At 38.5% G+C, this 20970-nt stretch overlaps 1 protein-coding gene across 2 annotated transcripts in view; it reads left to right on the top strand.

The window, feature by feature from the left end:
• Nucleotides 1–220: 220 nt before the first annotated feature.
• rab11fip1b (RAB11 family interacting protein 1 (class I) b) overlaps nucleotides 221–20970 on the top strand; it is a 49496-nt gene continuing 28746 nt past the window's right edge. For both annotated transcript variants that reach the window (XM_072912091.1, XM_072912090.1), the window contains exon 1: nucleotides 221–615. In XM_072912091.1, the coding sequence (XP_072768192.1) occupies nucleotides 275–615 (341 nt within the window). In that variant the 5' untranslated portion in view covers nucleotides 221–274. The remainder of the gene's footprint in view (nucleotides 616–20970) is intronic.

Genomic DNA, 20970 nt, shown 5'->3' with positions numbered 1-20970 from the left:
GGCACAAAAAACAGGTCTGATATTGAGAAACTTACATTTATTTATAGTACAATGAGGTTGCAAAGGTAAAATTCCTTTTCAAATTTTTTTTAAGCTAACTCCCTGATGAGGCACTAATGAGGGTCAGGTGTTACTCGTTCTATTCTGGAGGCGGGGCTTTGCTAAACCCAACCCCTTCTTGCTCCCTAACCACGCCCCCTCCGCCGTCCCCCCTCAAGTGAGTGTGGCTTCCAGTGCGGCTCGTCGTCCATCTGCCTCGGCCCGAGCCGCCAGCATGTCCTTCCTGGACCAGCCCTGGTGTCCCACCGGCGTCCAGGTGACGGTCCTCCAAGCCCGCGGCCTGAGGGCGAAGGGCAAAGGCGGCACCAACGATGCCTACGCGCTCATGCAAGTGGGCAAAGACAAGTACCAGACCTCCGTGGTGGAGAAGAGCGTGGCGCCCGTCTGGAAGGAGGAAGCCGCCTTCGAGCTGCCTCAACACGGCGCCGGCGGGGACAAAGCCGCGCTGCACGTCCACGTCCTCCACCGGGCTCTGGTGGGTCCCGACAAGCTGCTGGGTCAGGCCGTCATCAACCTGCTACTTCTCAGCGAGGACAAGACCCGCCACAAGACCGAGTAAGGGACATTATTTCATGTACTTTGCACTTGTTAATAAGCACTTTAAATAAATACACGCCTGTTTGGCTATAAAGATAACATTGTATAAAAGTACATGTTAAAAAAGATAACATTGTATAAAAAGTATATGTCAAAGCAGATATTCATGGTTCACAATATAACACAGATATGATACAGATATTTAAATGAAAAATAGTCAAACTTAAGGAGAGACACAATCTATGATACATAAAACATAGAATATCAAATTCTTATTTTTCTTTAAAAAGCTCCCATAAAGCACCAATATGGTACTATCATCAAATGATGTATAGGTAACAGGGTTGTCCCGATACCAATATTTTGGTACCGGTACCAAAAAGGTATTTTGATACTTTTCTTAATAAAGGGCATTATTAGCTTTATTTAAAAAAAAAAAATCTTAGGGTACATTAAACACATGTTTCTTATTGCAATCAAATCTAATTAGTCTGCGGACGTATGCAGTAACATATTGTGTCATTTATCATCCTATTATTTTGTCAACATTATAAAGGACAGGCTGTAAAAAAAGGTATTAATCGACTTGTTCATTTACTGTTAATATCTGGTTATTTTAAGTTAAAGTATCTGGTGAGGTGTGGCGAAATTATTCTCTGCATTTGACCCATCACCCTTGATCACCCCCTGGGAGGTGAGGGGAGCAGTGAGTAGCAGCGGTGGGTCGCGCCCGTTAACCATTTTTGGCGATTTAACCCCCAATTCCAACCCTTGATGCTGAGTGCCAAGCAGGGAGGTAACGGGTCCCATTTTCATAGTCTTTGGTATGACTCGGCCAGGGTTTGAACTCACAACCTACCGATCTCAGGGCGGACACTCTATCCACTAGGCCACTGATTTTCTGTTTTAACATGTTCTATCTACACTTCTGTTAAAATGTAATAATCAATTATTCTTCTGTTGTTTGGATACTTTACATTAGTTTTGGAAAATACCACAAATTTGGGTATCGATCCGATACCAAGTACCGGTAGTTACAGGATCATGTGTCCAGGGACATATTTTCTGAGTTTATGAACATAATGTGAATTTTAAAAATATTTTGTGACGAATAAAAATATTGATGTTATCATAGTAGTATCAACTAGATACGCTATTGTACTTGGTATCATTACAGTGGATGTTAGGTGTAGATCCACCCATGGCGTTTGTTTAGCTATTCCTCGTCCCGCCGGAATGATACTTGTAAGAAAAAGTTTTGCAATTTAGAAGTAGCTAAAACACAAAAATATTATGGTACATTAAACACATGTTTCTTATTGCAAGTTTGTCCTTAAATAAAATAGTGAACATAGTAGACAACTTGTCTTTTAGTAGTAAGTAAGCAAACAGACTCCTAATTAGTCTGCTGATTTATGCAGTAACATATTGTGTCATTTATCATTCTATTATTTTGTCAAAATTATTAAGGACAAGTGGTAGAAAATGAATTAATAATCTACTTGTTCATTTACTGTTAATATCTGCTCACTTTTTGTTTCAACATGTTCTATCTACACTTCTGTTAAAATGTAATAATCACTTATTCTTCTCTTGTTTGGATGCTTTACATTAGTTTTGGATGATACCACAAATTTAGGTATCGATTTGATACCAAGTAGTTACAGGATCATACAATGGTCATAATTTAAGTCCTCATATGTCCAGGGATGTATTTCCTGAGTTTATAAACATAATATACGTTTTAAATATAGATTTTTGTGATGCTAAAAAATATCGATGTAATCATGGTAGTGTCGACTAGATACACTCCTGTAGTTCGTATCATTACAGTGGATGTCAGGTGTAGATCCACCCATGGCGTTTGTTTACATTGTGACGCCGGTGAGCTACAGTGTGTAGTGAAGCATGTTTGCTCGTCCTGCAGGGATGATACTTGTAAGAAACGTACTTTATTTGTCGCCATGGAGGTAGCTAAAACACTGCGGCTGGACGTTAGCCACTAGCTGACTTAAAACACCTCTTCCTGAGGGCGTTTCAGTGTTATAACTTCACCTTTAGCGTTAGTTTTTAAGCCAAAATGCGTCCGTTCTGCCTTTTCTGTCTACACACTGTGTCTGCTTGTAAGTACTTTGTGATATTGCGCTGCCGAACATGCTCCTCTGCTCGTAAAACCAGCAATGTCACGACGTGACAACACACCGTCATGCTCGTTAAGAAAGGGGGTGCGGGGACCGGTACTTCTTAGAGGCGATATAGTACCAAATATGATTCATTAGTATCGCGGTACTATACTAGTACCGGTACCGTACAACCCTAATCGGTAATAGCTGTTATTAAAGTAAACATTGTGGACTGTTCCACTTCTGGAGTACTAAATAATGGCAAAATTATCAGGCTAACTACCGTATTTTTCGGACTATAAGTCGCAGTTTTTTTCATAGTTTGGCCGGGCTCCATCTGCGATTTATATATGTTTTTTTTCCATCTTTATAATGCATTTTCGACAGGTGCGACTTATACTCCGGTGCGACTTATACTCCGAAAAATACGGTAATCGTAATTGTAAATATTTAACAACAAAATGTTAAACGAACCAACACGGTCACAATCAACATATGTCTTTGATCGCTTTTATTAAAGTAAACATGGACTGTTTCAAATGTATAGCACTCAGAATAGTTTTAATATTGGATTATTTTTGCTCAAAAAGTACAGGAAAAATAAAGGTAGAGGTGAAAAATGTGAAAAATGTGCGCCAATCATGTTTCTGTAGTGATATTTTATTATAATGAACATTAGTGTTGCAGCTGTCGATTATTTTAGTAATCAAGTAATGTATGGATTAGTTTGTTTAATTAATTGAGTATTTGGACACTAGAGCCTCAATGCATATTTTAGGGAAACCAGTTGAAAAAAACCTTACCATAAGATTATTTTTTTTCCTAATAAATGCACATCGTTGATTTTTAAATTGCACTTTTAACATGTGTGCATTAATAAAAAATAAAAACTCTCCGCTCATCGCTGCACCCACACAACACCGCTCTCAAATGCGGTGGTGTGCGGAATTGTTTTTTGTATTTTTATGGTTCCGGGCACTCCATGCGTTCCGACTATCAATTTTTATTAGTTAATCGAAGCAATAGAATTATAAATTGAAGCGTTTTTTAATTAATTGTCAGGTGCGATTACTTTTTGTGACAAATAACAAAAATATCATTAAGATGAATTGCATTTGGTGTGTGATATAAAAACACAGTTTGCATTTATTATCTTGAATATTTTACATATATTCTGCAGCTTTTATGAAGAAAAACATGCGTTAACGCTGCTTATTCAATAAGCAGAGGGTTGCGACGGCAACTGTAACCAAAGCTGTTAGCAAAAAGATGAGCTAGAGCACTGGTTCTCAACCTTTTTTCAATGATGTACCCCCTGTGAATTTTTTTTTAATTCAAGTACCCCCTAAGCAGAGGTGGGCAGAGTAGCCAGAAATTGTACTCAAGTAAGAGTACTGTTACTTTAGAGATTTATTACTCAAGTAAAAGTAAGGAGTAGTCACCCAAATATTTACTTGAGTAAAAGTAAAAAGTATGTTGTGAAAAAACTACTCAAGTACTGAGTAACTGATGAGTAACATACACACACATATCATATATATATATATATATATATATATATATATATATACAGTATATAATTTATATTTATTTATTTTGCTGTTTTTGTTTACATGTTAAAGGTGTTTTAATGAATATACATGCATGTTTAACACATATAGATTCCTTTCTTTCATGAAGACAAGAATATAAGTTGGTGTATTACCTGATTCTGATGACTTGCATTGATTGTAATCAGACAGTAGTGCTGATAGCGTCCACGTTTTCAAATGGAGGAGAAAAAAAGTTCCTCCTTTCTGTCTAATACCACATGAAAGTGGTTGGTTTTTGGCATCTTATTTGTCCAGCTTCCATATTCGTTTGTATACACTTTACAAGAAATACATTGGCGGCAAACTCCGTAGCTTGCTAGCTTGTTTGCGCTGGCTTTCGGAGACTCTTGTTTTGAAAGCGCAGGCGCGATGGAGCGGCACTTTTATTGTGAAGACAGGAACTGTGCAGTCAGTCTTTAGGCTTTTGACGGGATGTACGGTTGAAATAAAAAAAGGGTCTTTTTTCCTTCACACTTTTGATTGATTGATTGAAACTTTTATTAGTAGATTGTACAGTATATATTCCGTACAATTGACCACTAAATGGTAACACCCCAATAAGTTTTTCAACTTGTTTAAGTCAGGTCATGTGACCGCCTGGCTCTGTTTGATTGGTCCAACGTCACCAGTGACTGCATCTGATTGGTGGAACGGAGTGAACGTCACCAGTGACTGTATTTGTTGAAACGCAGGCACTATGAAGGTCTGTCTGACAGACCAAAACAAACAAAGCGTGCATTAACAGATCGATAAAAATTAGTAGCGAGTAGCGAGCTGAATGTAAATAAAAGTAGCGGAGTAAAAGTAGCGTTTCTTCTCTATAAATATACTCAAGTAAAAGTAAAAGTATGTTGCATTAAAACTACTCTTAGAAGTACAATTTATCCCAAAGGCTACTCAAGTAGATGTAACGGAGTAAATGTAGCGCGTTACTACCCACCTCTGCCCCTAATCGGGGCAGTATAGCTCGGTTGGTAGAGCGGCCGTGCCAGCAACTTGGGGGTTGCAGGTTCGATCCCCGCTTTCGCCATCCTAGTCACTGCTGTTGTGTCCTTGGGCAAGACACTTTACCCACCTGCTCCCAGTGCCACCCACACTGTTTTAAATGTAACTTAGATATTGGGTTTCACTATGTAAAGCGCTTTGAGTCACTAGAGAAAAACGCTATATAAATATAATTCACTTCACTTCACTAATCAGAGCAAAGCATTTTTGGTTGAAAAAAAAAAAGAGATAAAGAAGTAAAATACAGCACTATGTCGTCAGTTTCTGATTTATTAAATTGTAAAACAGTGCAAAATATTGCTCCTTTGTAGTGGTCTTTCTTAAACTATTTGGAAAAAAATTTGTATTTATAAAGGATTTTTGAATTGTTGCTATTTTTAGAATATTAAAAAAAAAATCTCACGTACCCCTTGGCATACCTTCAAGTACCCCCAGGGGTACGCGCACCCCCATTTGAGAACCACTGAGTTAGAGGTTATATTTGTTAATTTGCTAGTCTCTTTAGGACTCATTGAGCTTACGGAGAGGGGAGTATAGGAAGCAGAGGTGGGTAGTAACGCGCTACATTTACTCCGTTACATCTACTTGAGTAACTTTTGGGATAAATTGTACTTCTAAGAGTAGTTTTAATGCAACATACTTTTACTTTTACTTGAGTATATTTATAGAGAAGAAACGCTACTTTTACTCCGCTACTTTTATCTACATTCAGCTCGCTACTCGCTACTGATTTTTATCGATCTGTTAATGCACGCTTTGTTTGTTTTGGTTTGTCAGACAGACCTTCATAGTGCCTGCGTTTCAACAAATACAGTCACTGGTGACGTTTACTCCGTTCCACCAATCAGATGCAGTCACTGGGACGTTGGACCAATCAAACAGAGCCAGGCGGTCACATGACCTGACTTAAACAAGTTGAAAAACTTATTGGGGTGTTACCATTTAGTGGTCAATTGTACGGAATATGTACTGTACTGTGCAATCTACTAATAAAAGTTCCAATCAACCAAAGTGTGAAGGAAAAAAGACCTTTTTTTATTTCAACCGTACATCCCGTCAATAGCCTAAAGACTGACTGCACAGTTCCTGTCTTCACAATAAAAGTGCCGCTCCATTGCGCCCGCGCTTTCAAAATAAGAGTCTCCGAAAGCCAGCGCAAACAAGCTAGCAAGCTACGGAATTTGCCGCCAATGTATTTCTTGTAAAGTGTATAAAAAGGAATATGGAAGCTGGACAAATAAGATGCAAAAAACCAACCACCTTCACGTGGTATTAGACAGAAAGGATGGACTTTTTTTCTCCTCCATTTGAAAACGAGGACGCTATCAGCACTACTGTCTGATTACAATCAATGCAAGTCCTCAGAATCAGGTAATACACCAACTTATATTCTTGTCTTCATGAAAGAAAGGAATCTATGTGTTAAACATGCATGTATATTCATTAAAACACCTTTTAACATGTAAACAAAAACGGCAAAATAAATAAATATAAATTATATACTGTATATATATATATATATATGTGTGTATATATATATATATATATATGATATGTGTGTGTATGTTACTCATCAGTTACTCAGTACTTGAGTAGTTTTTTCACAACATACTTTTTACTTTTACTCAAGTAAATATTTGGGTGACTACTCCTTTCTTTTACTTGAGTAATAAATCTCTAAAGTAACAGTACTCTTACTTGAGTACAATTTCTAGCTACTCTACCCACCTCTGATAGGAAGTAAACTTTGCATTTATTATCCCCTGGCTTGGCTTTAGTGTGTTTTAAAATAGCAACATGGGCCCGATCAGCGAACTATTAGTCAAGAATGGATGTTATTGTGTTATGCTAAGCTGCTTCTAAGAAGTTTATTCTCCCACCATGTGACCTGCCGCATACCAGCCTACGTTCTCCTTCTGACTGCGTCTTCTTTTTAGAAGGCATGATCGGTTCTACTTTTTGTTTGCTGACCTTTTTTTGCTAGCTTTTCCCCCCTCGGTGCTGCATGCGAATGCACCTTTCCTCCGAGGGTTTAAATTCACATGTGGCCTCGCATTCCTGGCAGCTTTATCAGTGGAAAATAAACAGCGACGGCCTGCGAGGTCAACTTCTCTGGCAAAAACAGCAGACCTTCCTTGGCGCTGCTTGCACTCAAACCGTCTTACGGTGCAACATGAACGCAACACAACAGCGTTGTGGGGAATTATGGTATTTATGGTAATGAGTTGTAATCAAATTGACCAACTCATTGCTGGACTTTGACATTACGTGCGATGATATGGACGATAGCTGTTATCAACATTTGTATGGCCTCCTTTCAAAACACTGTGATTCCTACACTGCAAAAAGTCAGTGGTCAAAAACAAGGAAAAAAAATTCAAAAATGAGGGGTATTTTATTTGAACTAAGCAAAATTATCTGCCAACAGAACAAGAAAATTCGGCTTGTCAAGGCTTTCCAAAACAAGTCAAATGAGCTAACCTCAATGAACCCAAAAATACCTTTAAAATAAGTATATTCTCACTAATAACAAGTAGGGATGTCCCGATCCAGGTTTTTGCACTTCCGATCCGATACCGATATTGTTTTTGCATTTCCGATCCGATACCGATACTGACCGATACTGGCCTATCCGAGCATGTATTAAAGTTTAAAGTCATTTAGCCTACTTAGTTGTCAGAATCATGTTGACAAGGGTTTTAGTACTCTTGATAACAACTAGCCAGCTGAATTAGGGGAGTTTGAATAATACACAATGGTTGGTAACAAGAAACGGACCTGTTTATTCAAGGATAAACACAAAATAGACAAAATTATACATGACAAACAGAAATGGCATCATTGAACTCGGGCCTTTTTTTAATATTGCGATATTTTAAGGCCGTATTGCGATACACAATATATATCTCGATATGTTGCCTTAGCCTTGAATGAAGACTTGATGCATATAATCACAGCAGTATGATGATTCTATGTGTTTTTGATTGATTGATTGAGACTTTTATTAGTAGGTTGCACAGTGAAGTACATATTCCGTACAATTGACCACTAAATGGTAACACCCCAATAAGTTTTTCAACTTGTTTAAGTCGGGGTCCACTTAAATTGATTCATGATACAGATATATACTATCAGATATATACTATCATCATAATACAGTCATCACACAAGATAATCACATTGAATTATTTACATTATTTATAATCCAGGGTGTGGAGGGTAAGTGTCAAAAAGACAGCCAAAAGAGTTTGATATGAGAATAAATCTAAAGTTAAAATATAGGGTAGAAATGCACCCATTTGCAGGAAATGTAGTCTTGATTTTCAAAATTTTCTTTCAAGGCGTGCATGTCTACATTAAAACATTCTTCTTCATACTGCATTAATATATGCTACTTTTAAACTTTCATGCAGAGAAGGAAATCACAACTAAAAAAATCACTAATTTTTTCATACGGTGTTGATGTGGAAATTTTTGCCTCGGCATTTTGATGGTGTGGACGTGTGGCACCGAATGGAGATAAGCGTCTCGACAGACGTCACAATATTTGAACAATGATGACGAAAACTGTTTTCTCTGTCGTGTCCGTGTGTCGAAAATTGTTATGCGCTTATTTTTTTATTTGATTTTGTGCGTGGCATAGATTTGCTATGCGCAGAGGACGCTTAAACAGTGCGCAATTGCACAGGCGAGCACCTTAGAGGGAGCGTTGCTCGCACGGCTGCGCTAGCATCACAGCTAACGTTAGCCATGCTGCTGCCTCTCTGCTCGGGGAGGACGTATACGTATGTGACGTATGTCGTGACAGTATGTGACGTGTGTAAGAAGGTGCACTTGCTGTCTGTGAGAAGGAGACACAGGAAAGAGTGAGAAGAGCCTGTCGTGTAATGCCAGCAGCTAAAAGCAACTGCGTGAGAATCCACAGACCTGTGGATGTGTTGAAGGTGTGCTGGAAAATGCGTAACGGAAATTACGGAGCAGCAGAAAAGTGGAATGTATTATTTAAATCGGTACGTTGGAAAACACGGACCGGAGTTTTTTTTAAAACTGGATCTGGATCGGCATTTTCCCATGCCTTGCCGATACGCAATTTTTGGCAAATATCGGCATCCGATCCAAATATCAGATCGGGACATCCCTAATAACAAGTGCACTTTTCTTGGTAGAAAAAAAAACGAGACCTTTGCTCAATATGTTGAAAAATATTCTTAAATGAAGTAAATGCTAGTGCCATTATCTTGACATAATGATATGCGCTCGGCATTACATTTCTTGAAACCAGCAAACTTATACTAAAAACTAATTTATTGTTCTTAATGGAAAGGCAACAAGGCAACCGCTTGTTACTCTCGGGGTCTACACTGCAAAAACTGAAATCTAAGTAAGATTAGATATCTCAAATAAGGGTGATATATGCTTATTTTCTGTCTGATAAGATAATTCTTCTCACTAAGCAGATTTTATGTTGGAGTCTTTTACTTGTTTTAAAGGGGAACATTATCACCAGACCTATGTTAGCGTCAATATATACCTTGATGTTGCAGAAAAAAGACCTTTTTTTTTTTAACCGATTTCCGAACTCTAAATGGGTGAATTTTGGCGAATTAAACGCCTTTCTATTATTCGCTCTCGGAGCGATGACGTCACGTCCGCCATTTTCTCAAACACCGAGTCAAATCAGCTCTGTTATTTTCCGTTTTTTCGACTGTTTTCCGTACCTTGGAGACATCATGCCTCGTCGGTGTGTTGTCGGAGGGTGTAACAACACGAACAGGGACGGATTCAAGTTGCACCAGTGGCCCAAAGATGCGAAAGTGGCAAGAAATTGGACGTTTGTTCCGCACACTTTACCGACGAAAGCTATGCTACGACAGAGATGGCAAGAATGTGTGGATATCCTGCGACACTCAAAGCAGATGCATTTCCAACAATAAAGTCAAAGAAATCTGCCGCCAGACCCCCATTGAATCTGCCGGAGTGTGTGAGCAATTCAGGGACAAAGGACCTCGCTAGCACGGCAAGCAATGGCAGCAGTTTGTTCCCGCAGACGAGCGAGCTGAACCCCCTGGATGTCTTGGCTCACATCAACTCCAAAACTGGACAGATCAGCTTTCAGGAAAAGAGCGTGGATGAGGGTATGTCTACAGAATATATTAATTGATGAAAATTGGGCTGTCTGCACTCTCAAAGTGCATGTTGTTGCCAAATGTATTTCATATGCTGTAAACCTAGTTCATAGTTGTTAGTTTCCTTTAATGCCAAACAAACACATACCAATCGTTGGTTAGAAGGCGATCGCCGAATTCGTCCTCGCTTTCTCCCGTGTCGCTGGCTGTCGTGTGGTTTTCGTCGGTTTCGCTTGCATACGGTTCAAACCGATATGGCTCAATAGCTTCAGTTTCTTCTTCAATTTCGTTTTCGCTACCTGCCTCCACACTACAACCATCCGTTTCAATACATGCGTAATCTGTTGAATCGCTTAAGCCGCTGAAATCCGAGTCTGAATCCGAGCTAATGTCGCTATAGCTTGCTGTTCTATTCACCATGTTTGTTTGTGTTGGCATCACTATGTGACGTCACAGGAAAATGGACGGGTGTATATAACGATGGTTAAAATCAGGCACTTTGAAGCTTTTTTTAGGGATATTGCGTGATGGGTAAAATTTTGAAAAAAACTTTGAAAAATAAAATAAGCCATTGGGAACTGATTTTTAATGGTTTTAACCCTTCTGAAATTGTGATAATGTTCCCCTTTAAGTGTTTTGGTCCTAAATGATCTCAGTAAGATATTACAGCTTGTTGCTGAGATTTGATGACCTATATTGAGTAAAACATGCTTGAAACTAGAATATCAACTGTTGCAAAGCTGTGTCATCAACACTCAAGTATAAAACTAATTTTTTAAAGTAATTTCTTATTTCAAGCATGAAAAAAAAATCATGATTTTGACACAATTGTCTCATAATTAAAACTGTTTTATTTTCAATGAAACAATAGAAAATACGTACTCATATAGTAGTACAGTTGGCACAGTACAGCAAACTGACAGTTAGTATTTAAACATTTAACATTTGACATTTCTCACAATTTTGAACAGAAATAGTTCATGCACATTCAGGTAAATTCCTCAAAATTACAATTAAAAAAAATGTTGGCCAGGCTGTATATATGTGCACTAATTGACTGAAAGAGCACGCACTTGGCGCGATGATGTCATGTTATCGATGGAAAAATGCATTTTTAGACCATATGACTGTGTAGACCCCGAGAGTAACAAGCGGTTGCCTTGTTGCCTTTCCATTAAGAACAATAAATTAGTTTTTAGTATACGTTTGCTGGTTTCAAGAAATGTAATGCCGAGCGCATATCATTATGTCAAGATAATGGCACTAGCATTTACTTCATTTAAGAATATTTTTCAACATATTGAGCAAAAAAGTCTTTTTTTTTCTACCAAGAAAAGTACACTTGTTATTAGTGAGAATATACTTATTTTAAGGTATTTTTGGGTTCATTGAGGTTAGCTAATTTTAATTGTTTTGGAAAGTCTTGACAAGCCAAATGTTCTTGTTCAGATAATTTTGCTTAGTTCAAATAAAATACCCCTAATTTTTTATTTTTTTTTCTTATTTTTGACTTTTTGCAGTGTACTAGCCGCTCAGGCAAATCATATTGTCTAAAAATGCATTTTTCCATCGATAACATGACATCATCGCGCCAAGTGCGTGCTCTTTCAGTCAATTAGTGCGCATATATACAGCCCGGCACCCGGCCAACATTTTTTTAATTGTAATTTTGAAGAATTTATCTGAATGTGCATGAACTATTTCTGTTCAAAATTGTTAGAAATGTCACATGTTAAATGTTTAAAATATTAACTGTCTGTACTACTATATGAGTCCGTATTTTCTATTGTTTCATTGAAAATAAAACAGCAAAGTCCATTTGGCTGTCATCTGTTTTAATTATGAGACACAATTGCGTCAAAATCACAATTTTTTTCTTTTCATGGTTGAAGTAAGAAATTATTACTTTAAAAAAGTAGTTTTATACTTGTGAGTGTTGATGACACACCTTTACAACAGTTGATATTCTAGTTTCAAGCATGTTTTACTCAATATAGGTCATAACATCTCAGCAAAAAGCTGTAATATCTTACTGAGATCATTTAGGACCAAAACACTTAAAACAAGTAAAACACTCTAACATAAAATCTGCTGAGTGAGAAGAATTATCTTATCAGACAGAAAATAAGCAAATATCACCTTTTATTTGAGATATTTAATCTTACTTAGATTTCAGTTTTTGGTCTAGGGGTATGATTCTCGCTTTGGGTGCGAGAGGTCCCGGGTTCAAATCCCGGACGAGCCCCCAAATTGTTGCGTTTGGACCAGTTGTTCCTCCCAGGGAATTCAAGTCACAAGTCGCTCCCAAGCTCTTTACGACACTTAAAGCTGAGTAGAAAAACCACCAGAGACAGAATAGGTATTTTGTAATATATTTGCAAAGCTTTGTAAATACATTGAGACCAGTCCAGCATAGAACATTCAATCGCCCCGCCAAGATGGTCTGCCCCCTCCGAAAAACCCTCTCCCCTCTTAAGTCTCTCTTCCTCCCACCCTGGCAGTCATGTCCCTCCAGCCAAAACACATGCCCATTATCTCTCTTTCTTACATTCCTCACTCAAGGTTAAGCACACAGTTTTTGCAGACAACCAAAAGACCACAATTGGAAGAAAAACACTAGCTGTTTTGTTATATGATTATGAAATAAAAGAAGTAACACTTAAATTCGGATATATGTAAATATCTGCCTCCGACAGTAGCTACACTTTTCATAAAGTGTTTGAAACTTGAAAGTTATTTTCCGGTTTTAAGAAAATTAGCAGTTTGAATCAGAACCGAGTGTTATCCATTAGCCAAAAAGTTGGCCATTTAAAAGTGTTTGTTAACCATAGGGGTGGGGCACGTTGTTGGGCCATGAAAAATATCTGTTCCTCAGTTGTGGTCCGTATAGGCTGCAGCAGTACTTGGTTGTAATGCACTTTTCCACCACTTGTGGCAGTAGTGACAATCTCAAACAAACGGAAGAAGTCTGGAGATGTGCAGAAACTCGTCTAAAAAAACAGCCTTAATGTCTCCTGTCTATTTTGGGTGGAATTTTACTTGTAGACATCATTGTAGGTGCAGAACTATTAAATAAGTGCCAATGTTGCCCGCATTAAAAAGGCCTTTTAATGTGTACGTGCACATTAGCATTAAAGCTACAGACACACAAAGCACTTTTAAAACTGTCTACATTCCAGCATCAAGGCTTGATTTTGGCCAACGCACATCCAATATGCTAATGTAGGCCTTCCTGTTTAACATTGTTATAAGAAAGGTTGGAATGATACCAATATTTTGGTACCGGTACCAAAATGTATTTTGATACTTTTCTAAATAAAGGGAACCACAGAAAAATAGCATTATTGGCTTTATTTTAACAAAAAGTCTTACGGTACATTAAACATATGTTTATTATTGCAAGTTTGTTCTTAAATAAAATAGTGAACGTACTATACAACTTGTCTTTTAGTAGTAAGTAAGCGAACAAGGTCATTTATCATTCTATTATTTTGTCAACATTATGAGGGACAAGTGGTAGAAAATGAATTGTTAATCTACTTGTTCATTTACTGTTAATATCTGCCTACCTTCTCTTTTAAAATGTTCTATCTACACTTCTGTTAAAATGTAATAATCACTTATTCTTCTGTTGTTTGATACTTTACATTAGTTTTGGATGATACAGCAAATTTGGGCAACAATCCGATACCAAGTAGTTACAGTATCATACATTGGTCATAATTTAAGTCCTCGTGTGTCCAGTGACTTATTTCCTGACTTTATAAACGTAATATATATATTTTTTTTAAACGAAAAAAGATTTTGTGATGCTAAAGTAGTATAGTATAGTAGTATCGACTAGATATGCTCCTGTACTTGGTATCATTACAGTGGATGTCAGGTGTAGATCCACCCATGGCGTTTGTTTACATTGTGACGCTGGTGAGCTACGGTGTGTAGTGAAGCATGTTTAGCTATTCCTCGTCCTCCAGTGATAATGGTACTTGTAAGAAACTCACTTTATTTGTCGCCATGGATTAGTGATTTAGAAGTAGCTAAAACACTGCAGACTGCGGATGGATGTTAGCTGCTAGCGAGCTAGGCATGTCTTAAAGCAGTGGTCCCCAACCACCGGGCTGCGGCCCGGTACAGGTTTGTGGATCGATTGGTACCGGGACGCACAAGAAATTTAAAAAAAAAAAAATATATATATATATATATATATATTTTTTTTTTTTTTTTTTAATTAAATCAACATAAAAAACACAAGATTCACTTACAATTAGTGCACCAACCCAAAAAAAACTCCCTCCCCCATTTACACTCATTCACACTCATTCGCACAAAAGGGTTGTTTCTTTCTGTTATTAATATTTCTGGTTCCTACATTATATACTACTCCTACTCGGTGGCCTAGTGGTTAGAGTGCCCGCCCTGAGATGGGTAGGTTGTGAGTTCAAACCCCAGCCGAGTCATACCAAAGACTATAAAAATGGGACCCATTACCTCCTTGCTTGGCACTCAGCATCAAGGGTTGGAATTGGGGGTTAAATCACCAAAAATGGTTCCCGGGGCGTGGCCACCGCTGCTGCCCACTGCTCCCCTCACCTCCCAGGGGGTGAACAAGGGGATGGGTCAAATGCAGAGGACACATTTCACCACACCTAGTGTGTGGGTGACAATCATTGGTACTTTAACTTAATATATCAATATAGATCAATACAGTCTGCAGGGACTGCAGCAAATTTTCAAGCGTTGACCGGTCCGCAGTTACAAAAAGGTTGGGGACCACTGTCTTAAAGCACCTCTTCCTGAGGGCGTTTCAGTGTTGTATCTTCACCTTTATCGTTAGTTTTTAAGCCAAAATGCATCCGTTCTCCCTTTTCTGTCTACACACTGTGTCTGCTTGTAAGTACTCTGTGATTGTGTGCTGCTGAACATGCTCCTCTCCTTGTAGAGCAACAATGTCACGACGTGACGATGACGTGCCGGCATGCCCGTACCGAATGAGTCATTAGTATACCGGTACTATTACCGCTATACTATACTAGTACCGGTATACCGTACAACCCTAGTTATAAGTAGTCAAATGTAATCATACAGTGTGCCTCCACACAAATGGAGTCAAGCGGGGCTTTTGAAGAATGTTGTGTAGATCTCCACCCTGTCTTTGGTGACCAGGCCTTCACTTCAAACACCATCTGATAAGCCGTGTCCACTTGTGCTACATGGACGTTTTTATCAGCGCTGACTCGCCGTTCTCCCACTCACACAGCTGTGTGAAGTGATAAGAGAGGTCTTCATTGTCTTATCTTTAGTGCGCAGGGAAGGATGTGTGCACAAAAAGGAGAATATATGTTGACAGTCGGACCAGTCCGCTTGAAGACATCATCATCTGGCAGGCTTGGGTGGAGGACTACACGGACATTTTCGTAACTTCCTTTGCGCTTTAGCGGAAGGAGCTGACTTCTCTTTTTCTCATGTCCGCGTGTTGTACTTGGGTCACGATCAACAAATTCAGTGTTTACGGCCTGTAGCTAAGTCTTTATAGAAGCAAGTAACTGCCAGGTTCTCCAAATAAAATGGACTTGCATGAACAGCTGTGGCTGTAGGCAACTTCCTAATGTCATTTTTTGTTTGTTTTAATCACCTCCACAAGATGTCAGTAGCTGCAATTCCAAAGGCTTTATCTACCTTTGCATGCACCTTAAAATGTTGATTGTTGCTGTGAAAGTCAACACATGCCATATACAATAGAACCTCGATTTACGAACTTAATTGACTCTTTAACATGGTTCGCGGGCCGAAAAGTTTGTATAGTGAAGCAGAGTTCCCCATAAAAATCTACGTAAATATGAATCTCTGGTTCCAGCATTAAAGGGGAACATTATCACCAGACCTATGTAAGCGTCAATATAAACCTTGATGTTGCAGAAAAAATACCATATTTTTTTTTAATTATTATTAAAAAAAAATTTTAATTTTTTTTTTTTCTAACCATTTCCGAACTCTAAATGGGTGAATTTTGGCGAATTAAACGCCTTTCTAATATTCGCTCTCGGAGCGATGACGTCACAACGGGAAACAATCCGCCATTTTCTCACTTTCGTCGGTGTGTTGGGAACATTATCACCAGACCTATGTAAGCGTCAATATATACCTTAATGTTGCAGAAAAAAGACCATATTTTTTTTAAATTATTATTTAATTTATTTTTTATTTAATTTTATTTTTTTAACCATTTCCGAACTCTAAATGGGTGAATTTTGGCGAATTAAACGCCTTTCTAATATTCGCTCTCGGAGCGATGACGTCACAACGGGAGGCAATCCGCCATTTTCTCACTTTCGTCGGTGTGTTGGGAACATTATCACCAGACCTATGTAAGCGTCAATATATACCTTGATGTTGCAGAAAAAAGACCATATATTTTTTTAATTATTATTTAATTATTATTATTATTTTATTTTTTTCTAACCATTTCCGAACTCTAAATGGGTGAATTTTGGCGAATAAAACGCCTTTCTAATATTCGCTCTCGGAGCGATGACGTCACAACGGGAAACAATCCGCCATTTTCTCACTTTCGTCGGTGTGTTGGGAACATTATCACCAGACCTATGTAAGCGTCAATATATACCTTGATGTTGCAGAAAAAAGACCATATTTTTTTTTAAATTATTATTTAATTTAATTTTTATTTTATTTTATTTTTTTAACCATTTCCGAACTCTAAATGGGTGAATTTTGGCGAATTAAACGCCTTTCTAATATTCGCTCTCGGAGCGATGACGTCACAACGGGAGGCAATCCGCCATTTTCTCACTTTCGTCGGTGTGTTGGGAACATTATCACCAGACCTATGTAAGCGTCAATATATACCTTGATGTTGCAGAAAAAAGACCATATATTTTTTTAATTATTATTTAATTATTATTATTATTTTATTTTTTTTTAACCATTTCCGAACTCTAAATGGGTGAATTTTGGCGAATTAAACGCCTTTCTATTATTCGCTCTCGGAGCGATGACGTCTCAACGGGAAGCAATCCGCCATTTTCTCACTTTCGTCGGTGTGTTGTCGGAGGGTGTAACAACACGAACATGGACGGATTCAAGTTGCACCAGTGGCCCAAAGATGCGAAAGTGGCAAGAAATTGGACGAAATTTGTTCAAAATACGAGGGTGTGGGGAAAGCCGACGAAAATGGTCAGTCGTTTGTTCCGCACACTTTACCGACGAAAGCTATGCTACGACAGAGATGGCAAGAATGTGTGGATATCCTGCGACACTCAAAGCAGATGCATTTCCAACGATAAAGTCAAAGAAATCTGCCGCCAGACCCCCGTTGAATCTGCCGGAGTGTGTGAGCTATTCAGGGACAAAGGACCTCGGTAGCACGGCAAGCAATGGCGGCAGTTTGTTCCCGCAGACGAGCGAGCTAAACCCCCTGGATGTCTTGGCTCACACCGTCCCTTATGCCACCGAAGATGATCAAGAGAAGAATATCGACCCTAGCTTCCCTGGCCCGCTGACATCAACTCCAAAACTGGACAGATCAGCTTTCAGGAAAAGAGAGCGGATGAGTGTATGTCTACAGAATATATTAATTGATGAAAACTTTATTCATTACTCGCGGTTTTACGTAAGTTATTATACATAAACTGTGTTTACCAATAATTTAGCTTAAAAACATTTATTTTTTTCAATCATTCGAGTACATTCGGGTAGTCTTGTGTAATGCAGTATTTTGTGTCTATTTAGGTATGGTTAACCTGAGTGCTGAAATCGTGGAAAAATATATGTTCTTAGCGCGCCTGAAATTGGGCTGTCTGCACTCTCAAAGTGCATGTTGTTGCCAAATGTATTTCATATGCGACGAAGAAGCCTTCGTACGCTGAGTGATGGTCCCCAAACGTTCGTTAAAAATAATGCAAATAGAGGAGTTTTTGAATTGAGGATCCACTGTTTACTATGAATTCAATATTAGTTCTGACTGAGCGGTTTGCGTAGACCTAAAGACTTAGACTTAGACTTCCTTTTTATTGTCATTCAAATTTGAACTTTACAGTACAGATAAGAACGAAATTTCGTTGCATTAGCTCGTTGTAGTGCAGGATAAACAATCAATAAGGTGCAGATATAAATAGATTACTGTACAGATAAATATATTGCACTTTTTCATATGCATCCACGTTTATGGATGTATGTTATATTGTCTTACGGCCTGAGGGAAGAAGCTGTCACAGAACCTGGAGGTTCTGCTGCGGAACCTCTATCTAGAGTCCAGCAGTGAAAACAGTCCTTGGTGGGTGTTGGGAGGAGTCTCTGCAGATTTTCTGAGCCCTGGTCAGGCAGCGGCTTTTTGCGATCTCCTGAATAGGAGTAAGAGGAGTCCTGATAATCTTTTCCGCCATCCTCACCACTCTCTGCAGATACTTCCAGTCTGAGGCAATACATGTCCTTAATTGAACAATATTGCAATCTAAAACTCCGCATTTGTCTATTAGCAAGTGTAAAATATATGTAGTTGCGTATTACTTACAGTATTAGATAGGGATGTCCCGATCCAGGTTTTTGCACTTCCGATCCGATACCGATATTGTTTTTGCACTTCCGATCCGATACCGATACTGACCGATACCGATAATGGCCTATCCGAGCATGTATTAAAGTTTAAAGTTATTTAGCCTACATAGTTGTCAGAATCATGTTGAAAAGGGTTTTAGTACTCTTGATAACAACTAGCCAGCTGAATTAGGGGAGTTTGAATAATACACAATGGTTGGTAACAAGAAACTGACCTGTTTATTCAAGGATAAACACAAAATAGACAAAATTATACATGACAAACAGAAATGGCATCATTGAAACAAGGGCTGGGCGATATGGCCTTTTTTTAATATTGCGATATTTTAAGGCCATATTGCGATACACAATATATATCTCGATATTTTGCCTTAGCCTTGAATGAACACTTGATGCATATAATCACAGCAGTATGATGATTCTGTGTGTTTTGATTGATTGAGACTTTTATTAGTAGGTTGCACAGTGAAGTACATATTCCGTACAATTGACCACTAAATGGTAACACCCCAATAAGTTTTTCAACTTGTTTAAGTCGGGGTCCACTTAAATTGATTCATGATACAGATGTATACTATCAGATATATACTATCATCATAATACAGTCATCACACAAGATAATCACATTGAATTATTTACATTATTTATAATCCAGGGTGTGGATGTAAGTGTCAAAAAGACAGCCAAAAGAGTTTGATATGAGAATAAATCTAAAGTTAAAATATAGGGTAGAAATGCACCCATTTGCAGGAAATGTAGTCTTGATTTTCAACATTTTCTTTTAAGGCTTTAATGTCTACATTAAAACATTCTTCTTCATACTGCATTAATATATGCTACTTTTAAACTTTCATGCAGAGAAGGAAATCACAACTAAAAAAATCACTAATTTTTTCATACGGTGTTGATCTGGAAATTTTTGCCTCTGCATTTTGATGCTGTGGACGTGAGGCACCGAACGGAGATAAGCGTCTCGACAAACGTCACAATATTTGAACAATGATGACGAAAACTGTTTTCTCTGTCGTGTCGGTGTGTCGAAAATTGTTATGCGCTTATTTTTTTATTTGATTTTGTGCGTGGCATATAATTGCTATGCGCAGAGGACGTTTAAACAGTGCGCAATTGCACAAGCGCGCACCTTAGAGAGAACGTTGGTCACACGGCTGCGCTAGCATCACAGCTAACGTTAGCCATGCTGCTACCTCTCTACTCGGGGAGGGCTTATACGTATGTGACGTATGACGTGACAGTATGTGACGTATGACGTGACAGTATGTGACGTGTGTAAGAAGGTGCGCTTGCTGTCTGTGAGAGGGAGACACAGAAAAGAGTGAGAAGAGCCTGTCGTGTAATGCCAGCAGCTAAAAGCAACTGCGTTAGAATCCACAGACCTGTGGATGTGTTGAAGGTGTGCTGGAAAATGCGGAACGGAAATTATAGAAAAGTGGAATGTACTATTTAAATAGGTGCGTTGGAAAACACGGAGCAGAGTGATTTTTTTTTAACTGGATCTGGATCGGCATTTTCCCATGCCTTGCCGATACGCATTTTTTTGCAAATATCGGCGACCGATCCGATCCAAATACCGGATCGGGACATCCCTAGTATTAGATCCAGTAACAAACGTGTCCGCATCATTCAACTTACTGCATCATGAGCTGAAAAGATAGCGCAAGTCCATTCCAGACGCTTAGTAATAAATAGGTTTGTTATTCATTCCTACAGTTCTTCAGTGGTGTCACTTGATCAAGCCTTTCCCGACATTCCACACTACAAAGTAATACAAGCGTGTATGATTCCTGCTGGGATCAATATCGGTGTCAGCCAATACTCGAGGCTCCAATATCGCTATAGGAAGTGAAAAGGTTGCATCTGGACACTCGATAACAATTTCAATGAATGCAATGCACATTTGAGTGTATTGTGCAATCGTCGTTTCTTCCACGTTAGCAG

The sequence above is a fragment of the Nerophis lumbriciformis genome, linkage group LG32, assembly GCF_033978685.3.
Source record: "Nerophis lumbriciformis linkage group LG32, RoL_Nlum_v2.1, whole genome shotgun sequence".
Lineage (NCBI taxonomy): Eukaryota > Metazoa > Chordata > Actinopteri > Syngnathiformes > Syngnathidae > Nerophis > Nerophis lumbriciformis.
Note: the sequence above shows the minus strand (reverse complement) of the source record. Positions and strands in the feature narration are given on the sequence as shown.